At 40.6% G+C, this 17,427-nt stretch overlaps 1 protein-coding gene across 8 annotated transcripts in view; it reads right to left on the bottom strand.

The window, feature by feature from the left end:
* LOC121655420 (transcription factor COE3) overlaps positions 1-16,334 on the bottom strand; it is a 66,875-nt gene extending 50,541 nt beyond the window's left edge. For 4 of the 8 annotated variants that reach the window (XM_042010036.1, XM_042010037.1, XM_042010034.1 and 1 more), the window contains exons 1-6: positions 15,545-16,333; positions 15,100-15,256; positions 14,742-14,805; positions 14,375-14,430; positions 12,454-12,527; positions 10,713-10,781 (exon numbers count right to left, since the gene is read on the bottom strand). In XM_042010036.1, the coding sequence (XP_041865970.1) occupies positions 10,713-10,781; positions 12,454-12,527; positions 14,375-14,430; positions 14,742-14,805; positions 15,100-15,256; positions 15,545-15,675 (551 nt within the window). In that variant the 5' untranslated portion in view covers positions 15,676-16,333. Of the gene's footprint in view, positions 1-10,712; positions 10,782-12,453; positions 12,528-14,374; positions 14,431-14,741; positions 14,806-15,099; positions 15,257-15,544 lie in introns of all 8 variants that reach the window. The other 4 variants (XM_042010032.1, XM_042010033.1, XM_042010038.1 and 1 more) reach the window with 2 other exon arrangements.
* Between the last annotated feature and the right edge of the window lie 1,093 nt (positions 16,335-17,427).

Below are 17,427 nucleotides of genomic sequence, written 5' to 3'. Positions count from 1 at the left end.
GATCTCCTCACATGGATGCTCTCCAGCAAGAGAAAGTGCATGTATGTGTGTGTGTGTGTGTATGTTTGCATGACTGTGTATTTGTGTATGTGTGTTTTTGCTTGTGTGTGAGTGAAGGGAATGGGAAAAGGTTTGTTTCATTCTGTTACCACAGTCTTATCCCCCTGAGCCCGCAGGCAGAAATCTGTATGCAGCATTTCATTAGGAGAGAGCTCGACTGAGTGACATGTGAAGCACACCTCGCCGTCGACCTGATGAAGTTTACTTCTCTCAAACGACAAAAAGCCACTTTGTAGAGTAGCCCTTTTTTCCACAGAGGAAGAGAGGGGGTGATGGCAGAGCACCAATAAAAGAATCATGAATGTTGTTTCACAGAATGACAGGTCTATCTGTGCACAAATATTTCTCTTTGAGAAAAATGTAAGCTTCAGAGCTTTTTTTCCCCTTACCTTTTAAAGTAGATTTGACTTGATAGAACTGACAGTGTTGGAAATATGATCACCTAAATTCTAAGGCTTGCGGAAAACAGCTGACAGGAGGAACAAAAGGCAGAACAGAAACAGATTGTTCTTATCTTACAAAAGTGGCAAGTTTTATGTGAGGAAAGTAGCATTTCACCCACTGAACTAAATAACTTACAAACAAATACACCGTTGTCCTACAACCTTGATAAATACACCATCTGTGCATCAGAGGTCAATGTCAAGCATCCATAACACTCAACACTGTCCTCTTAAAGCTGCTGGTGTTACGTATGAGAGACTTCTGCCTATCTGTCTCACTCTGTTTAGCTGCAGTAGCTGCCATGCTGTCTGCATGTCTGCTGCCGCCACTGATGGATCACTCTCCTGCCCACCTCTTCAACCTGCCCCCTCCTCTTTGCACCCCACCATCATTTCAGGGAGGCTGAGAAATGACTTAGCCATGTGAGGTTACTCAGGTACCAAAAAGGCTGTGACCCTGTGACCCCCAGAGGCGACCTTCCTGACCGGAACGCCATACTTTCTCCCTCTCCAACAGAAAACAAAAACAAATCTTATCGTGCACCTCCGCCAGCTTAAAGGGAAAAAAAGGGAAAAAAAACCCTCTATCAATGCAGAGCTTTGACAATCATCTATCCACATGACCTGTGATTTCACCGACAGGGTCTGCTTGACACTCGCAACAGAGAGGTGACGGCACGCAGGTTGTCCATCTCTCGCCTCGCCTGCCCTTATCTCCTCTCCTCTCCATCTCTCTTGTCCCTATGCCTTGTGTGCACAACTTAATAAGCAAGCAAGGGGTAGATTCCTATTATGGAAACCCTGGAAAATGGCCCGGACATTTTCCCCCATATCTGGGATCTCCATCTGGAGAGCGCACCCTCGCTCTCACTGCCCCCCTTGTCCAATCTTAGTGTGTGTTCTGGTGAGCCTATGCTGCCGAGATGGCTTTCACTCTCCACTGGCTACAATGAGATTGGCCCACCAGGTTGACTCTATTCGAATCGACAACCCATTTCAATAACGTAACAAAACAGAACAGAGTGGTGATGCTGAATAAAACATTTTTGAAGAGCACCTGGGGGGTCAAGATGGGATTTTAAATAATCTAAATTTGTAAGATTTCAGCACATTTCAGCTTAAACATTCATTTATCTCCACATAAAATGAAAGTGTCTCATACTTGGTGATTTAATAATGGAGTGCACTTTAGTTAGTTTCCCACTAGCCTGAACTGTGTGTCTGTCTAAGTGCTCCCACATCAGGTAGGGCTGCTTCATAACTAAACTATGTAGTTAACAGACTAATAAAGATTACACTGAGGTCAGCAAGTCACTAATCCCTAGCATTATTAGTAAAAACACAGCCTACAGCTTACACAATGCATCTCATCACATCTGAGTGCCTATGCACGTGCATAAGGTCCGAACATAATATGGTGTGACTTAAACCATACAATGAGAAGAGAAAATAAATATGCTAAGAGCAGTAGGGGTGGACCAGGCCAGGCCTCTGCGGACCTATGTCATCACTCCCTCTGGTCTCGGCTGCACTCCCCACCCGAGCAAAAGGCTCAATGATTGCGGAGGCTCAGCTTCCCTCTAAGAAAGCAAACCGGAGCTGCAGTCCAAACAAGGCCAAGCCAGCAGTGAGGGAGCGCAGCCACACCAGGCAGCTCGGGTTTAGCATCGCCTCCGACCTGGCTGGCCCCTGGGCTTGCATTAGTCTCCTAGCCCTGCCTCACTAGGACAAACAAACAACCGCCACTTACACAGTCAGGGACGAGCAGTGAGGCAGGGAGAGCTGGTGCCACCAGCACTGTGCAGAGGGGAACTTGACCCAATTGGATTTGCTTTATCACCCCATATAATGACTCCCAGACTGGCCTGTTCCAGTGGTCGAAAATAAAAGATTACAAAAAATATCTGCTTGCCTGCCATTCTGAGTTTGGCCCAAAATGGGCAGCTCCCCCAAAACAGATGGGGAGGCATCTCAAAAATGTTCTCTGCCTCTGGGGACATGTGGTTTTCCCCATCATTATATAACTGTAAACTCCTGGATGTCAGAGATTGGGGATAATAACTTTCAGATGTTGGCAGCCCAGGCCAATGCAGGGACCTGCTGGATGGGAACAGTTATTTGGCAGAGGAGAGGAAGTCCGAAAGATTAGGACTAAGATGTGACAGAGAGGAAAGTGGATCTGGCTAAAGCTCAATGGGTCGTCTTGATCTGCTCCAGCATGTTCGGCATTGTACCGGGCCCTAATGATGATCGTGTGGGAGGCAGAGGCTCTGTGTTTACGGGTGGGGAATGAGAGATAAATTAATATCAAAACCACAGGAAATCATGTCAATGTGTTAACATGCTAAAATCATGCTAAAGTGATCCACCATTTTTTTTACTTTCCCTTTCAATTCTCCTATAGATTTGATATGACAGTTTTAGCACTCCCAATTGTCGTGCAGATGTGCCTCTAATTCAGAAACAGACACACCTCTTTCAATAAATGAGTCCTTATAGAGGTGTCATCCTGTTAAACCATTTTTATTGGTTTGTATCACATGGCAGGAGAGGATCATTGTTCACGGTTGCCAGTTGCTGGTGTGGTCAAGGTTTGGTCACTTAACTTCTTTCAAATGAAATGAAACATGTCCTCATATTTTTATGTATTCCAGCTGGTCGCTGCATGGTAAAAAAAAAAAAACAGCACAGTCCTGTTTTTCTTCTTTTTGAATTTTTTCCCCCTTTGCTTTAAAGTATCGATCGCAGTGCTGAACAAGCAGAGGAGTGTTTTTTATTGTAAATCAATACTGATCGATCTGCAGCCTGGGTGTTGAATATGGATCAATATCACACCAGGCTGTGGAGGAGATCTGATTTCAATTGGCAAGAGAAGCCCGCAGCAGGTTTCCATCAAGCGGTAATTCAAGACATGGGAACATAAGTCAGATGGATTGATATAGACTAGCCAGGACCTTTCTTGCCACTGAACCAGCACAAGGAAATTTCTGTCATATATCATTAACGCAGTTGGGGCAGGCAGTAAAAAAAGAGGGGGAGCCGAGTACCTCAGTGACCCTCAATGAAGAGCTTTGGTCAAACATTGAATAAACGCTCCATTATTAACGTGCACGTTGTGCTTTTTTTTTTTTTTTTTTTTTTTTAAATAAAGAATAAAAAAGTAACCAAGTCTAACAGTAAAAGCTGAAGCTTGACTCTCTGTGCACACACAACACAATGCGGTCATGTTCTGTGCAACTTCTGGTACTGATTATGCGGAGGTCAGCCTGAGATTCATACTGTAAGCTGTTCTTAATTTACTGAACAAATGTCCAAGAGAAAACTGGTGAATGGTGAAATATTTTTGCTTCACTTATCATCTGGTTGATCTTTATTAAACCAGCACATTTGTTTAATTTAACACAGCAACAAGACACGTAATATGATTTAACGCATGTGTTCCTAAAGTGCATTGAGCGTGTGTATATGTTTAAAAAGCTGGTCACCTGGTTCATTCATCACTTGTTTGTGATGCTTGAACAGAAGGGCACTGTTCCAAATGACAGCATTGTAAAACAATAAAAACAGAGCTATAGTTAGAAATAACTTGTCACTTTTAATAAATGACACTGGTTCAGGGCTCTTTCTCTGGGGCTTCTCCTCCGATACATCCCGGGCACCCCTGGGGCCAACAGAGCAGCCAGCAGACCAGCTCGTTTCCCCGAGGTAACTGATGACCCTATCCCTGAATTCCCCCATCTTTGTCCTGTGACCTCACAACAGCAGGAGCAGGACCATGTCCGATGAAATCTTCAGACTGCTTCCCATCCTAATCTTGCCCGTGTCACACTACAAATTGCTACATTCAGAAAATGGAAATAGATTGAGGTGGAGGGAGGGATGGACAGAGGTAGGGAAAAGAGGAAGGAAGGGCAGGGAGGAGGGTAGCAGAGGAGTGTGCATCGACAACCAGTCCCCTAAGAAAAATACTTGAGGAACGAACGACTCGGGAGATCCCAACATGGAATCACATCTCAGCGAGCATATTGATCTGATTTACAAAACCTCCACTCTAATGCGAAACAAATGGCGTGGGCGTGAACTGGTACTTAACCATAAAACCCCAGCATTACTCCGTCTCCGATGAAATACCACATATATCCCTCACCGGGGCCTAATGTGCTGTTTTACGGCCAGATACGACTGAGGTTGACCCAACAGTTTGTTTGACAATTAGGGGAAACCTAATAAGGATTGAATGGGAGTGAGAACATGCCAAAAGAAAGAAATTGGACCCTTTTTAAGAAGAAAAAAATGGCACTCACAAAAAAATATAAGTTTGAGTGACATAAATGTATTTCTTAAAATCAGGAGCTATTTGACAAAGCTCGTTTCATTTCATTATTTCTTTAAGAAACCAAGCATCTTCAAAAACAGCTACAAAGTTTAATTATAAAAGAGTGCTGCTAAATATTTGAGAAGGACTGGCATGTTTAATTTACTTCAGATTTAATTTCAACGATGTAAGGTTTTCATTCCGGTGGCTTATTGCAAAACTGTGTCAGGGAAATATGAATAGAGTTTAATATATTGTTTTCTTTCATAATATAAAAATAGATTACTTACATTGCTCTACAGCTGGATTTAAATCACATAAACACCATAGTAAACCGAGTTAGTGAATGCAACAGAAGACAACAAAGTTTAACAATATATAACATACATACACAAAAAAATACATCTCTGATAACCTTGTTTTTCTTCCTCTTTGGTTTTTCTATGTGTATGTGTATGTGTGTGATTGTGTGTATACAAGGTCCAGTGTTGCTCTTGGCCCAGCATTCATCCCATCACCCCAGCTCTGGCCTTGTTTCTGTCAGCAGTGAACCAGGGGAGTAAGGAGTAGGAGGTGGGGGTGGGGGAGGGGGGGGGGGGGGTTGTCTCCATGGACAGATGGACTGCTCTTTCTCAACACATGTGGAACCATGTTTCGTCTTTCACTGCCGTCAAGCTGGAGCCGAATCCGTCGCTCTGTTGGCCCGCGCCACTCTTTCGTACTGCACACCTCTCTCTTTAGCACAGCACACACACAGAAACACACACATACACACACACCACACAAACATCTTCGTCTTTCTCTCTGCACACATGTTAAAGTCATCACCCCTGCTCAGCGCTAGTAAAACACAACACCCCCGGCTTCTCTGCTGTTGTCAAGTCTTGCCATTAGCTGATGCCACTGGGGAATCCTACCCAAGTGAGGTGGGTGTCCCTCGGGAACATCAGGCACCACGTTACATTCAGCCGCCACTCATGTGAACCCAAACATGTGAGCATAATTTGGAAAATATCATTTATACTGTGCGTCTTTGTACGTGTCTTGACATTTACAAACTGCGATAAAACCGACATGAGGGAGGAGGGAATAGAAAACAGGGCGAGAATAATTTGAGGTAATGTTTTGCTTAGTGAACAGTATTACCCAATCCTGGATGTTGGAGCACTGGGAAGGAGGTTCTGGCTCTGGGGCTGCAGAGAGGGTCTGGGTTTCATTTTTCGGCAAGTGCAAGCCAAAGGAGAGCTGCCAAGTACAGCTTTCACTCTCAACACTTCCTGCTCTTCCTACTCTGGCTCGAGAGGAGACAGGCTTCACTCAAACATCACGTTGACTTAGGCAGGGTGGCCAGTTTATTCTCTCATTTCTCAATGGGCGTCAAAACTCACATCTGTCTCATGAATTACACCAAACACCTCCATAAATGTAACACCAAGATGGGTATACTAATAAGCCACAAGTAATTAGGTGGTTGCAGGTGTTTGCATGCATGTGTAAATATAATAAGAGAGCATTTCCTATACAAGTTAACAGCTTTAAATGATTCCCTGTAAAGTATATAAGCTGTAGTGCAGGTCTGCAACTCAATGGTGTGATACAAAAAAAAAAATAAATAAAAAAAAAACAAGAAACCCCTGCCGCAATCTACTGAATCATAACAACAGTGACCCTACACACTGCATCGTTTCATTAAAGATCGCAGGAGCACACTGCTAGATTAGCACTACCTGCTGAGTGCCATCTTAATTGCCCCTCTGCAGATGCAGTGAAAACATGTCATTTAAGTACTTCATAAACATACTTCTCTTTGCAGGTTATCAAGACAGCCGCTCAGTGAAAACACACCCCCTTTTCCAATGCTGATGTGCAATTAAAATGGTTTTAGAAATCCTCTTTGACAGTCCAGGGCTTAGCCAAAAATGTAAATGACATTAAAGGAGACAATGAATTTAATTTTGTTTAATGTCCCCTTTCACTGATTCTCATTTACATCACATTTCCACATAAAGGGCTGACCTTATAAATACTGGCATTTGTTCAGCTTTTGGAGGTAATCACGGTTTTGCAAAAACCAGATGGGAGCACGCAAATTTTCCGATTTGTTTCTTAGAAGGCCGAGGGAGCTGTGCATGAGGCGTTCTAAGGCTGCAGTCTTTTGTTTCTGGTAAACAACTTGACAACAAGTCAAGTGCACTCTGGGAAATGACCTCGTAGGTGTTCCGCAAATGAACGATAACGCAAAGTCATTTAGAAAATACAGGCTCGCTAATGAGGGACATAACAGAAAGCTAAGCAAAATTTACATTAGGCCAAATTTTAATTGCATTAACACACGAACAGGTGCGGCGAGGCCTTTATAAATGAGCTAAATGAATAAAAGCCTCCCACAGCACAACCATGTGTGCTGACCAAAAGGAGATGAGGGGAAGGAAAAAAAAAAAACAGGGAAAAACAAGTCAATGTCATGAATTATTCAGTGGCTGGGCTGCACTCCAAAGGTCAGCGCTCTTTGACCTTTGTGACAGGAAGTGAAAGGGAGTGCCGTAGCCACTGGAATAAATAGAGCTGACATGTTTAGGTCTGCTTCACAAACTGTTTGTGAATGGTGGCATAAATTGAGTTAGGATGTTTAACTCTATGAACAAGCATTAAAACCTGAATTCTCATACACCTTAATATCACACGCCTGTCTCTGATCTGCTTGCATAAAATGCCCAATCGTCCCAGAGTAAAATGTGACCCGTGACCCCAACAGGCAAAATGAGTCATTCTCCCTCGTCTTTCAACATGTGCTGTCTTATTACAAAATCCATGTGTAAGCCTGAGCAATGTATCTAATCTTTCACACAAGAGAAGACAAAGTCAATATGCAGAAGAGTGAAGACAGATACCAGACCAGGAGAGTCATCGTAAATTGAGTTATGTTTGGATATACACTCCGTGTACTGTAAATGGGAAAACCATCTAATCAGATATTGGGTACCTCATCACTATAACTCTAACAACTCAAATTACTGACTAAATAAGCCGACACCCCCACTTACTTTAAAGTGCCATTAACTTATAAAAGTGGCATCTGTATCACTGCTGGATTTATGCAAACTGCAAAGTGATGCAGTCGTAGCAACAATGCTGCCATTATTCTCCAGATCAATTTACTGTTTCTTCTGTCTGATGTGCGCCCCACAAAAAAAAAAAAAAAAAAAAAAAAATTATTTTCAGATTTAACATTTGAAAAAAAGTACAATTATTTTACTGATATACCACAGATTTTTTTTCTTTTTGCTTTTAGACTTAAATATGCACACATTTTTTCAAAGGACATTCAAAAATTTGAGTCACAGCGCATATAAAACCACTGAAATGCAACAAAACTAGGGCCTTTCTTCATCCAAAAATGAATATAAATAATGCAAGGGCATCAAATGTAAGTGTTGAAATATTTAAAGACCAAGCAGAGCTGAAACTTTGTGACAGCTGTTGGGCTTATATCTAACCAACTTTTTTTTCTTTCTTTTTTTTTTTTTTTTTAAAGAGAATCCTTCCTCTTTAGAAATCTGAGTGAAAATCTGTATCAAAACTCAGAGAGAAAATAGGGTAAACAGATGTCTGGCTTGACCGCAGGAAAATAGGACACATTTGGAATGATAAGTTTCCCAAACTCCGTTGGATATGCCAGATCCATGGGAACGCCAGTTAATGTCTCGCTAGATGCCAGCTAGCTGTGTGCGCTTTCCCCTCTTACCATCTGGGAAAATGTTACAGAGAACGAACGCCATCAATGATTCACTCCAAATCTGTTTCTTAAGGTTCGCCCATGCTACTGTTTCTCTCGGAAATGTGGCGGAGCTAGCTGGTTTTCATGCTGTAATTGTAGACAGATGAGACGTGCCTGATTCAACAATCAAACCTCTCCTCTAGGTTTATGTCACTCAACTGTGTTCTACTCAATTGGAAATAATCAGTTTCTGCCAGCAGCGACCGCAGTACAGGTGCCTCTAATGATGTGCATGAGAAAATGACAGATGTAACAGAAATGGCTGTAAAACATGGAAGCTTTAACTAAAAGCTTAACCATATGCACCATGGGAAAAGTCAAGTAATTGCACTAAATAATCTTAAAGTAAGTAAGCCTACAATGTGCTCTGGTCATGACCGTAACTCTTGCTAAACCCTGCAACCTTTCACAAGCACCCCTCTCCGCAAGCCTCCCTCAGTCACTGGGAACCTGTGTGGGTCTGTTAGGGTGAGCTGACGGGCTCATAGTTACGACATGGAGACAATGGGAGGGTCTAATGAGGAACATATGCTTTTGTGTTTCAACAGAGCTGCTCATTGTGCAAGGAAAGGGATACTTTACTCCTATTCAGACTCGTCACAATGAAAATCCGAGCCCTCCCTGAGCCAGTTGAGCTTACAATATCCATCCGCTTCTTTTTTCCCCTGTTCTTTTTTTCCCACCCCTTCTTCTTGACTTTAATTCTACATGCATTCATTTTACTTATTGTACTTAAGTTACATGTTTTGTCCTGCAGATTGAAGAACAATGCTGTGCGAAACTCTGAAGAGTAAAAAGGCAGCAGAGCAACACAAAGCAAACATAAAAGCAGCGGAAATCCGGCAGTGAGCATCTCAAGTTATGTGTTTATATTTGCAGTATCATCTCGTCATTAATAAATGCACCTCACTAATACATTTAGAATGTGTGTGGTAGCAGATGTAGTTTCACCCCACTGCACTGAAACTACCATGAAAATATAAACATTCACCCACAGCAACAGCATAAACAACATACACTAGATGTGCATGCATGTGTGTGGAGGTGTCTGTCTGCATTTGTGTCCTCATCTGAGTGTGTATCTGCGTTTATCTACATGTGTGTCTGTGTGAGCTTGAGTTCAGACAGCAGTAGCTCTGGTAATCCATCCAGGCTCCCAGGGCAGCCAGCTCCTACTTCCTGATGCATGAGAAGCCGCTGGAGTGGAGTGGCAGCAACAACTGCTCAGCCCTATTTGATTACTAATAAGAGAGTTGTCCCCTCTGTCAGATACCAGGCATTCTCCGCTAAGCAAACAGTGATTCCGGCTAGTCAAACATTAGCATTGCTGCCTCTCCTACTACGTGGTGAGAGTTACATTGAGAACGGCGCTCAAACTACACCCCCTACCTCACCTCTATATCCACCACAGACACACAAACATACACACATACTCATCCACCCTACCTAAATATATTCACACTGACCAGAGCATATAGTTCTGCCTGTCATGTGGGAAAAATGTCAGTGCCAGTGAAAAGCCCATTTCTTGTCCCTCTTTAGAAAGTGAAGGTGACATAAATACAACTTCCCTTAAGGTGAAGAACAAAACAGCAAATATAAAATGTTTATAAGTTCTAAAACAAAACTTTAATGGCGCCAAGCTCACAGCTAACTCAAGAAAAGGAGACAGTCAATGAAAAAAAATCGACAGTGTACGCATCATTGTCATAAACAAAGACAGGAAGCCAGCCAAATAAATGCAAAGTTGCCTAAGCTAATTAGGAGTATTCCCAGCGTGATCCTCTAGTGATTGAACCACCTGTGATTGAACAAACCCTATCCAGGTGGTGACCGCCCCTCGGTGCACAGGTACCTGGGAAAGACGCCCCTCAGCCGCTCACACAGAATCACCCACAGTTCCCACACTGTGGGCTGTAAGATGCAAGTCAGCCCAAGTGGGCCGTCTGGTACACCAGGAGGGATCTAATTTGTTCACTAGCTCATCCATGTGCCTGTTCATCCATTCAGTCACTCATCCGTTTAGTCAGCGTGACACTCACTCATTCACTTACTCATTACCTGTTCACACACACACACACACACACACACACACAGGACATTGCACAAAGCCTACCTGTCAATGATCACTGGGTCTGACGGAGTCTCGTTCCTGTTTCCACAGCTTTTCTTGTCACAGCATCGGCTGCAGAAACACAGAAAGGTGATTTGAAAGACCAGAAATACTTTGCTAAAGAATTAAAAATACATTCACTTAGTGCATCTGAGTGGTTTTGATATTAAAGGGAGGGAAAAAAATGCCATGAGACTTTCTTCACTCAATCTATCTAGTTCCATTGATGCTGATGGCTGATAAAAATGGTGAAAACAACATGTTGTGTTGTTTGGCTTAGTGTTGAAGGGGAGGGGTGTGGGGATTGGGCCAGGAGGCAGGGGAGTCACTTTTCACAGCTTCAGCTTTTGTTTACCTCTAATTGCCAAGCTGCTATTTCTGAGGGAGATGCAAGGTGCCACCCTCAACCAATATTTCTGCAGGGCATTTATCAATTATGGCCTCAAAAGCACTAATCTATCTTCCAGCACATGTTTCAACCATCTCCTCCCTAAGTCTATAGCTAGCTGCCTCTCACTTCTTTGATTGGGACTTGAATCAAAACTGCAAAAATAAACAAATATATAGTCAGCTTCCATTTGAAATGAAAACATAGAAACATATGTGAATAAGACTGATTTATGCCATATGGTGCAAAGAGAAAAACAAAGATTCAATGGAAAGTTACTGTCAGTCAAAAACTGAATATCCCTTATTTACTATAGGCAATAATAAAGATGTTTATAGCTGAAAATATAAAAGAAATGTGTATTTCAAAAGTAGTGTCCTCCAAGCCTAAAAACATAAATAAGGCAGAACTAGATAACAAATAAAATCTTTCTTTTTTTTATGTATATATGTGAGAATAGGCTGCAGCTATTTTATTCAGCAGCAAAATGTACTTCCTCATGACAAAAAAGAAAAAAAAATTACCTCCAAAGAACAACCATATTCAGCGTGTCACAAATAAGTGATGGATGCATGTATAAATTGAGCGTGAGTGATGAGTTTATGCATGAAAAAAGACAAATCATTCTCAGCTCTCATGCTGCTCTTGCTCTCAAGCAGTAACTTGAACAATGCACCGGTGCAACAAAGCAGAGGTTAACCGACAGTATCCAAATTCAATGTTCACAAAGCTCATGCTGAGCTCAACAATAACAACAAAAGGCGTTTTTCCTTTTAGTATCAATGACGCCGATGAATAGCAGCGCAATATGAGCAGTTGAGATTTATGTGGTTAAATGACACTAAAAGGCTCGCTGATCAGTGTTGACAGGTGGGATCAACCAAGAAATGACGATGTGCTAAATAAAAAAAAATAATGCAAAGCACAACAGCATGCAGCGTTTATGTGTAACTGAAAACACATTGTCTCTGACAGGCTTAAATACTGGCATGCAGCTCCTAAAATATTAACATAAAATAAAAAAAGAAAGAAAAGATAAATTACATCTATGCTTTGTGACTGTCTGTGTATTATACATTACAGTTGCCCTCAGTAAAAAGACAGTCAGCTCATTTTCACTGTCATATTCATATCAAAGTTGAATCACATCCTATCAAAGTTGGAAATGACAGCAGCTCTCTGTGTGTGTAGCTGCTGAAGGACCAGAGGACAGTTTATATTGTTGCACCAGATCATTAGTGTCAAAACATATTGAGGAAAAGAAATGGGGAATTACTTGTTGCCTTGATCCACAAAAATGGTCAAAGCAAAAAATAAAACTGAATTTAAAAATAAGATAAAATAAAATATGCTTACCTGCACATAATTTCATGAGTGAGAAGAACTCTGCACATTTCTGGATTCTTGTCTTGACCCTCATAAACTATGGCCTTTGGAACAAAATAAGATGGAAATACAGTCATCTCTTAAATGCATGTTCATTTGTGTGTATGACAAATAAGGGGACTAATATAAATATTGCTTTTGCACTTAATAAAATAAATCAGGACATGAATACACATGATGTTGGAACATAATAGATGTGAGCAAAGGCTGAATAAGAAACAGTTGAGTCATTAAAAAAAGCTGTTATAAATTATAACAAATCATATACAAAATAAAAAAAAGAATCTGACTAAATTATCAATTAAAAACTACTCCAACAATATTAATAGCTGTAACAATATTTATTAATAGCAGTTATTAAAAATAAAATAAAAAAATCGGTAATGATAATTATAGGAATAATAATAATAAAAACTGTATTTTTTTATTAATCTCGATAAAATCCTGTAGCTCCCACAGACAGACAGAGAGACAGAGAGATTTTCATAAGGAGAGATCCAATAGAAGTGTCATCAATATGCTTATAATCTGGGGATATTTGGGGGAAAGTGTTAATGGGCAATCTGTTGTTTATTTTGAGCCGCTAACAATGATCTTTCTGTGGATAAAAAGCGGTGTCTGGCGGTACGGTTGAGTAATTTTTGAGCATTGGCTGAAACAGATGGCGTGGAGCTATCAGTTCTGCCGCTCTTCTCTCCCTCCCTCGATCCCTCCCTCCTTCTTCCATTTCTAAGGATAGACACTTTACTCCCTCGTACTGAACCGGCACCAAGTGGAAATGCGAGCAAAGAACCACGTTATTGACGAAATATCCCAAATAATAAATCTAATTAAAACAGACTCAAGAAATGAAGAGCATGATATTTTATCTTGTTATTATCTGTTGCCACTAATATATTTTAATAAATTCTATTATTTTCCCTTTTTTTTTTTTTCTTTTTTTCTGGCACGCTCCAGGCCAATAGAGGAAAACGACTTTGAAAAAGTGACATATCTGAACCAGGTCGCATCACTCTTCTTGCTTTTAAAAGCTGTCCCATTTGACCTGGCATTTTTTTTTATTTCTATATAAATAATTTTCTCTTTTCTTTTTTTTTTCTTTTATTTTTTTTATTATATTTTCTGGGAACCGGGTGATTATCTATATTGGTTTGATTTATGTCGCTATTTGCAGCTGTGGAAACAGAAATCCATAAATTGCTTGTTCTGCGTCATTGACTCGGATCATTCACACAGGAATGTTGTCTGTGACCAGTGGTCCAGGCTTCACGGCTCTATTCACGAGCCTCTACCTAAACCCTCTGTTTAATAACAAAACATGATGAATGGAGCCAAAATTAAGGATGTATGTTTTAATTTCCTCCTTATAATAAGTTCGCAAATCTTTGCGTTAGATAAGAACTGCACCCTGTGCTAAAATTATCTCAAATATTTTTCATTAAGATAAATTAAATCCACTTCTGCAAAGTTATTTAGAATTAATTTTAAAAATCTAATATTCCCTGCATATATATTTAGAGCGTCACCTGACTCTTTGTAAGAAAAGTCAAATCAGATCATATGGAGCAGAGGTAGTGTTTAAATTTTAATGCTGGACAAACTGAGCCTACAAAGAAGCCCAACTCTGGCGGAGTAAAATTGACTTTGGAGTCTCGCAATATGATAGGGTCAAACGTAAACAGTGAAAATGGAAGCTGTCTCTTCTTATTACGCCTGTAATTTGATTTTATTTTGTGCCACAAACTGCATATTTTGCAAGCAGATTTAGGGTAGTGTGTGTGTGTGTGTGTGCACCTCAGGGATGACGATTTGCACGGCATGTTGAGATTTTTCACAAATGGATGTGTGCAAGGTTGCAATATGTGTGGAAACAAGTGCAACAACAGCTTACCTGCTTCGTCATAGAATCGATTAACCGTATGTAAAGATCCTGTTCTGTTCTGACGCCTGGGGAGAGAGGAAAAATAGGGCCACTTGTGAATTTTAAGGAACTGATTACAATACATTTTACAAAAAGAAATTTTACCAGAAAAGTTTCAGAAACATGTAAAAACTTCAGAGTGATTAAACAAATTATAAAAAGATTATAGTCTGCTTTATAATAATTATAATAATAATAATAATAATAACAACAACAATTATTATTATTATTTATTTATTTTATTATTATTATTATTATTATTGGTTTTACGCACAGCCAAACTATTTTTTGTTCTGTTTTCACGTGTTTGTAGAATATTATTGATAGTTTCACTCACCGTTGCTGTACAATAACTGTAGTTTGTAATGTATCCCATTGTTAGTTTTTTCACTGGTTGGTTCCTGCAGAAAACAACAGTTTGTGAAAATCAGCATCAATAAAAACAAGTGCCCATCACTACCACATCTCTGCGTCCTGGTCTAATATATTATATGTACAGTTTTTTTTATGCAAAAGAAGAGAACCGGCTTTAGTCGTTAAAACGACTCCCTGTTATCAGCGGATTGAGTTTAAAAAAAAATCAATATTACACGTGACTTCCCCTTAGTAACCCTTTGCCATTTCAGAGAACATAATTTCGATACATGTGCTGATTATGTGCAGGTTGCATTTATTTTAAAAAATGCAGCGCTTACTTTTTCTTTCTCCACAAAGTCCACAAAAGCTGTCCTTTCGATCTCCACCGGCTGACCCTGTCTGTCATACAGCGCCAGGACGAAATGGAAAAAATTGGATTTTCTGAGGTTGGAAGGGGGCTGCTTTTCATAATGTGCCCGTGCCAAGCCGACACCGCTGCGGGGAGAAAACAAGAGACCATCTCGGTTAAGCACCGGACACCGGGGATACTAGATGATGGAGAAGCTGATGGAAACATTGGAGATGCAGAAGCACGCTTGAGTACGGGGGAGATTTCTTGATTTGTCACAATAATGGGTAATCTGATGTAATGAAAGAACGGAAAGCCGAAGGGGGGGCATTTATTGGGAGACCGTAATTGATACAGAGTATTCAGGGGATTGAGGGGTCGATATGATGAGGAGGGAATGCGTGAGAAAAATCAGATGCTTTTGGCATGCGTACCTTTGGGCGGCTGTGTTTGCATCCACCACCCCAGCTGTGTGCATCCAGGAGCGGACCGAGTTCAGTCCACCCAGCGGTTCCTCCTTCATCGTCGTCCCACCCCGCGGTATAGTTTCCTGAATCCCAAACATTTAGGACAATTTGCGCGAAAAAGAGCCTCCTGCGAAATTAGGGAAATAAACGTCCAAGCGCGTTATCCTTCAGGGTTTTTTCTTTCTTTTTTTTCTTTTTTTTTCACGGGATAAGTAGAGAGAGCCGATTCAGACTTGCGAGGGAAAACCCGGTCCACAGGTCTTGCTTCCCTCTTCAGTCCGTCCGATGTGAACAATTCTCAAAGTGCTGTACTTAGTTAGAGCGGTATCCACAGACTGGAAAAGTGAATTGTTCAATAGACAAGATTTTTTTGTGTTGCTATTGTTCCTCTGGTTTTTTTGTCCTTTTTTTCTTCTTCTTCTTCTTCTTCTTCTTCCTCTTCTTCTTCTTCTTCTTCTTCTTCTTCTTCTTTTTTTTGTGCTATTCACAGAAAAATCGATGGCAGTTGTTTATGTTTGTGGGTGATGCTGCTCTCAAAGTGCCCACATCCCTGAAGCACCGCATCCAAAACCTTCAGGACTTCTTGCTGAATAAAAAACCCACTCCTGAAAAAGGTGCTGCTGCTTCTCCACAAGACAAACACAGGCAAAGGCTGATCACCAGTGGAGGTGTTCCTTGTACACAGGAGAGGTGGATAAGGGGCCCTTTCGCGTCGTGCAGGATGGATGGGAACATGCAAAACTAAGCCCTCTTTCCCCGAGGACTGAAATCTTTCCCGGGAGCCAAAACTCTAAACCCACGGGAAAGGCGCTGTCAGAATATGACGCTGAAGGGGCGTGGCTTTGACCATATATGGAGCTCTGACGGTTCCTGTCAGGCAGCGGCGCTCCACTGTACGGGTACAGCCCTATAGTTCAGCAGCCCGAGAACACTCATTCGCTCCACTTTCCTCTTGCTTAGGCCCTATATGTGGTGAGTTTGATTTTTTTAATGATATGGAAAATTCAACCGGGATGTAACCATCACACATAATGAGGAGAAAAATAATAAAAGAAAATACATAATAATAACTCGAGATCAGGATTCATTGCTTACTATTTTTAGCTGGCCTAATGATCACAGTTTCTGTGATTAGTTTTATTGTACTGGATTAAAATTAATAGATTTTGATGTATTTATTCGTTTAGATTTGCTAGCATTATTTCAAATTGACTTGATGGGGTTTGTTCAATTATGTATCGAAAGCATCTCAATAGCTATGAGAATACAGGCCATAAATTATATTTTAGTAAAGGCAGCTCTTGTTTGTTAAAACTGAGATTTTTCCCCTATTTCATACACTTTATTCATGTTCACTGCCGGTTATTTAATAGTAATTAATATCTCATTATTATAACACTGTTTTATGAGAATCACACGATTATAAATCTATTAATTGACATTAATTTTTCACAGAGAAATTTTAATAGCTTATAATTGACTTTAAATAGTTTTGCAGTACATGGCAGAGCGAATATTTTTAACTTACTGCGCAAAAGAACGAAATGAGAACTAAGTTTAAAACTCAGACACGAGTTAATCTTTATATGTTACGATAAATTAGGCTTTTCTATTTACTGAAGATGAAGTCAGATTTATTGACTCCTTTTGTGGAATAAAAGAAATAGTAATAAAAAAATCACGATGTCTCACAACATTAAACAAACTTAAAGAAATCCGTGTTTTGTGTCTTCCTTATTTCATGCACGTCTCTTAAAATCGGCAATAATCAGAAACATCTTAATCATTTTTAAAGAGCCAACTGCCTCCATGTCCGACTCTGTCCGAGAGGGACAAGCAAGCAATCCGGT

Source organism: Melanotaenia boesemani, chromosome 16 (assembly GCF_017639745.1).
Source record: "Melanotaenia boesemani isolate fMelBoe1 chromosome 16, fMelBoe1.pri, whole genome shotgun sequence".
Classification (NCBI taxonomy): domain Eukaryota; kingdom Metazoa; phylum Chordata; class Actinopteri; order Atheriniformes; family Melanotaeniidae; genus Melanotaenia; species Melanotaenia boesemani.
This window is presented reverse-complemented; position numbering and strand designations above follow the sequence as displayed.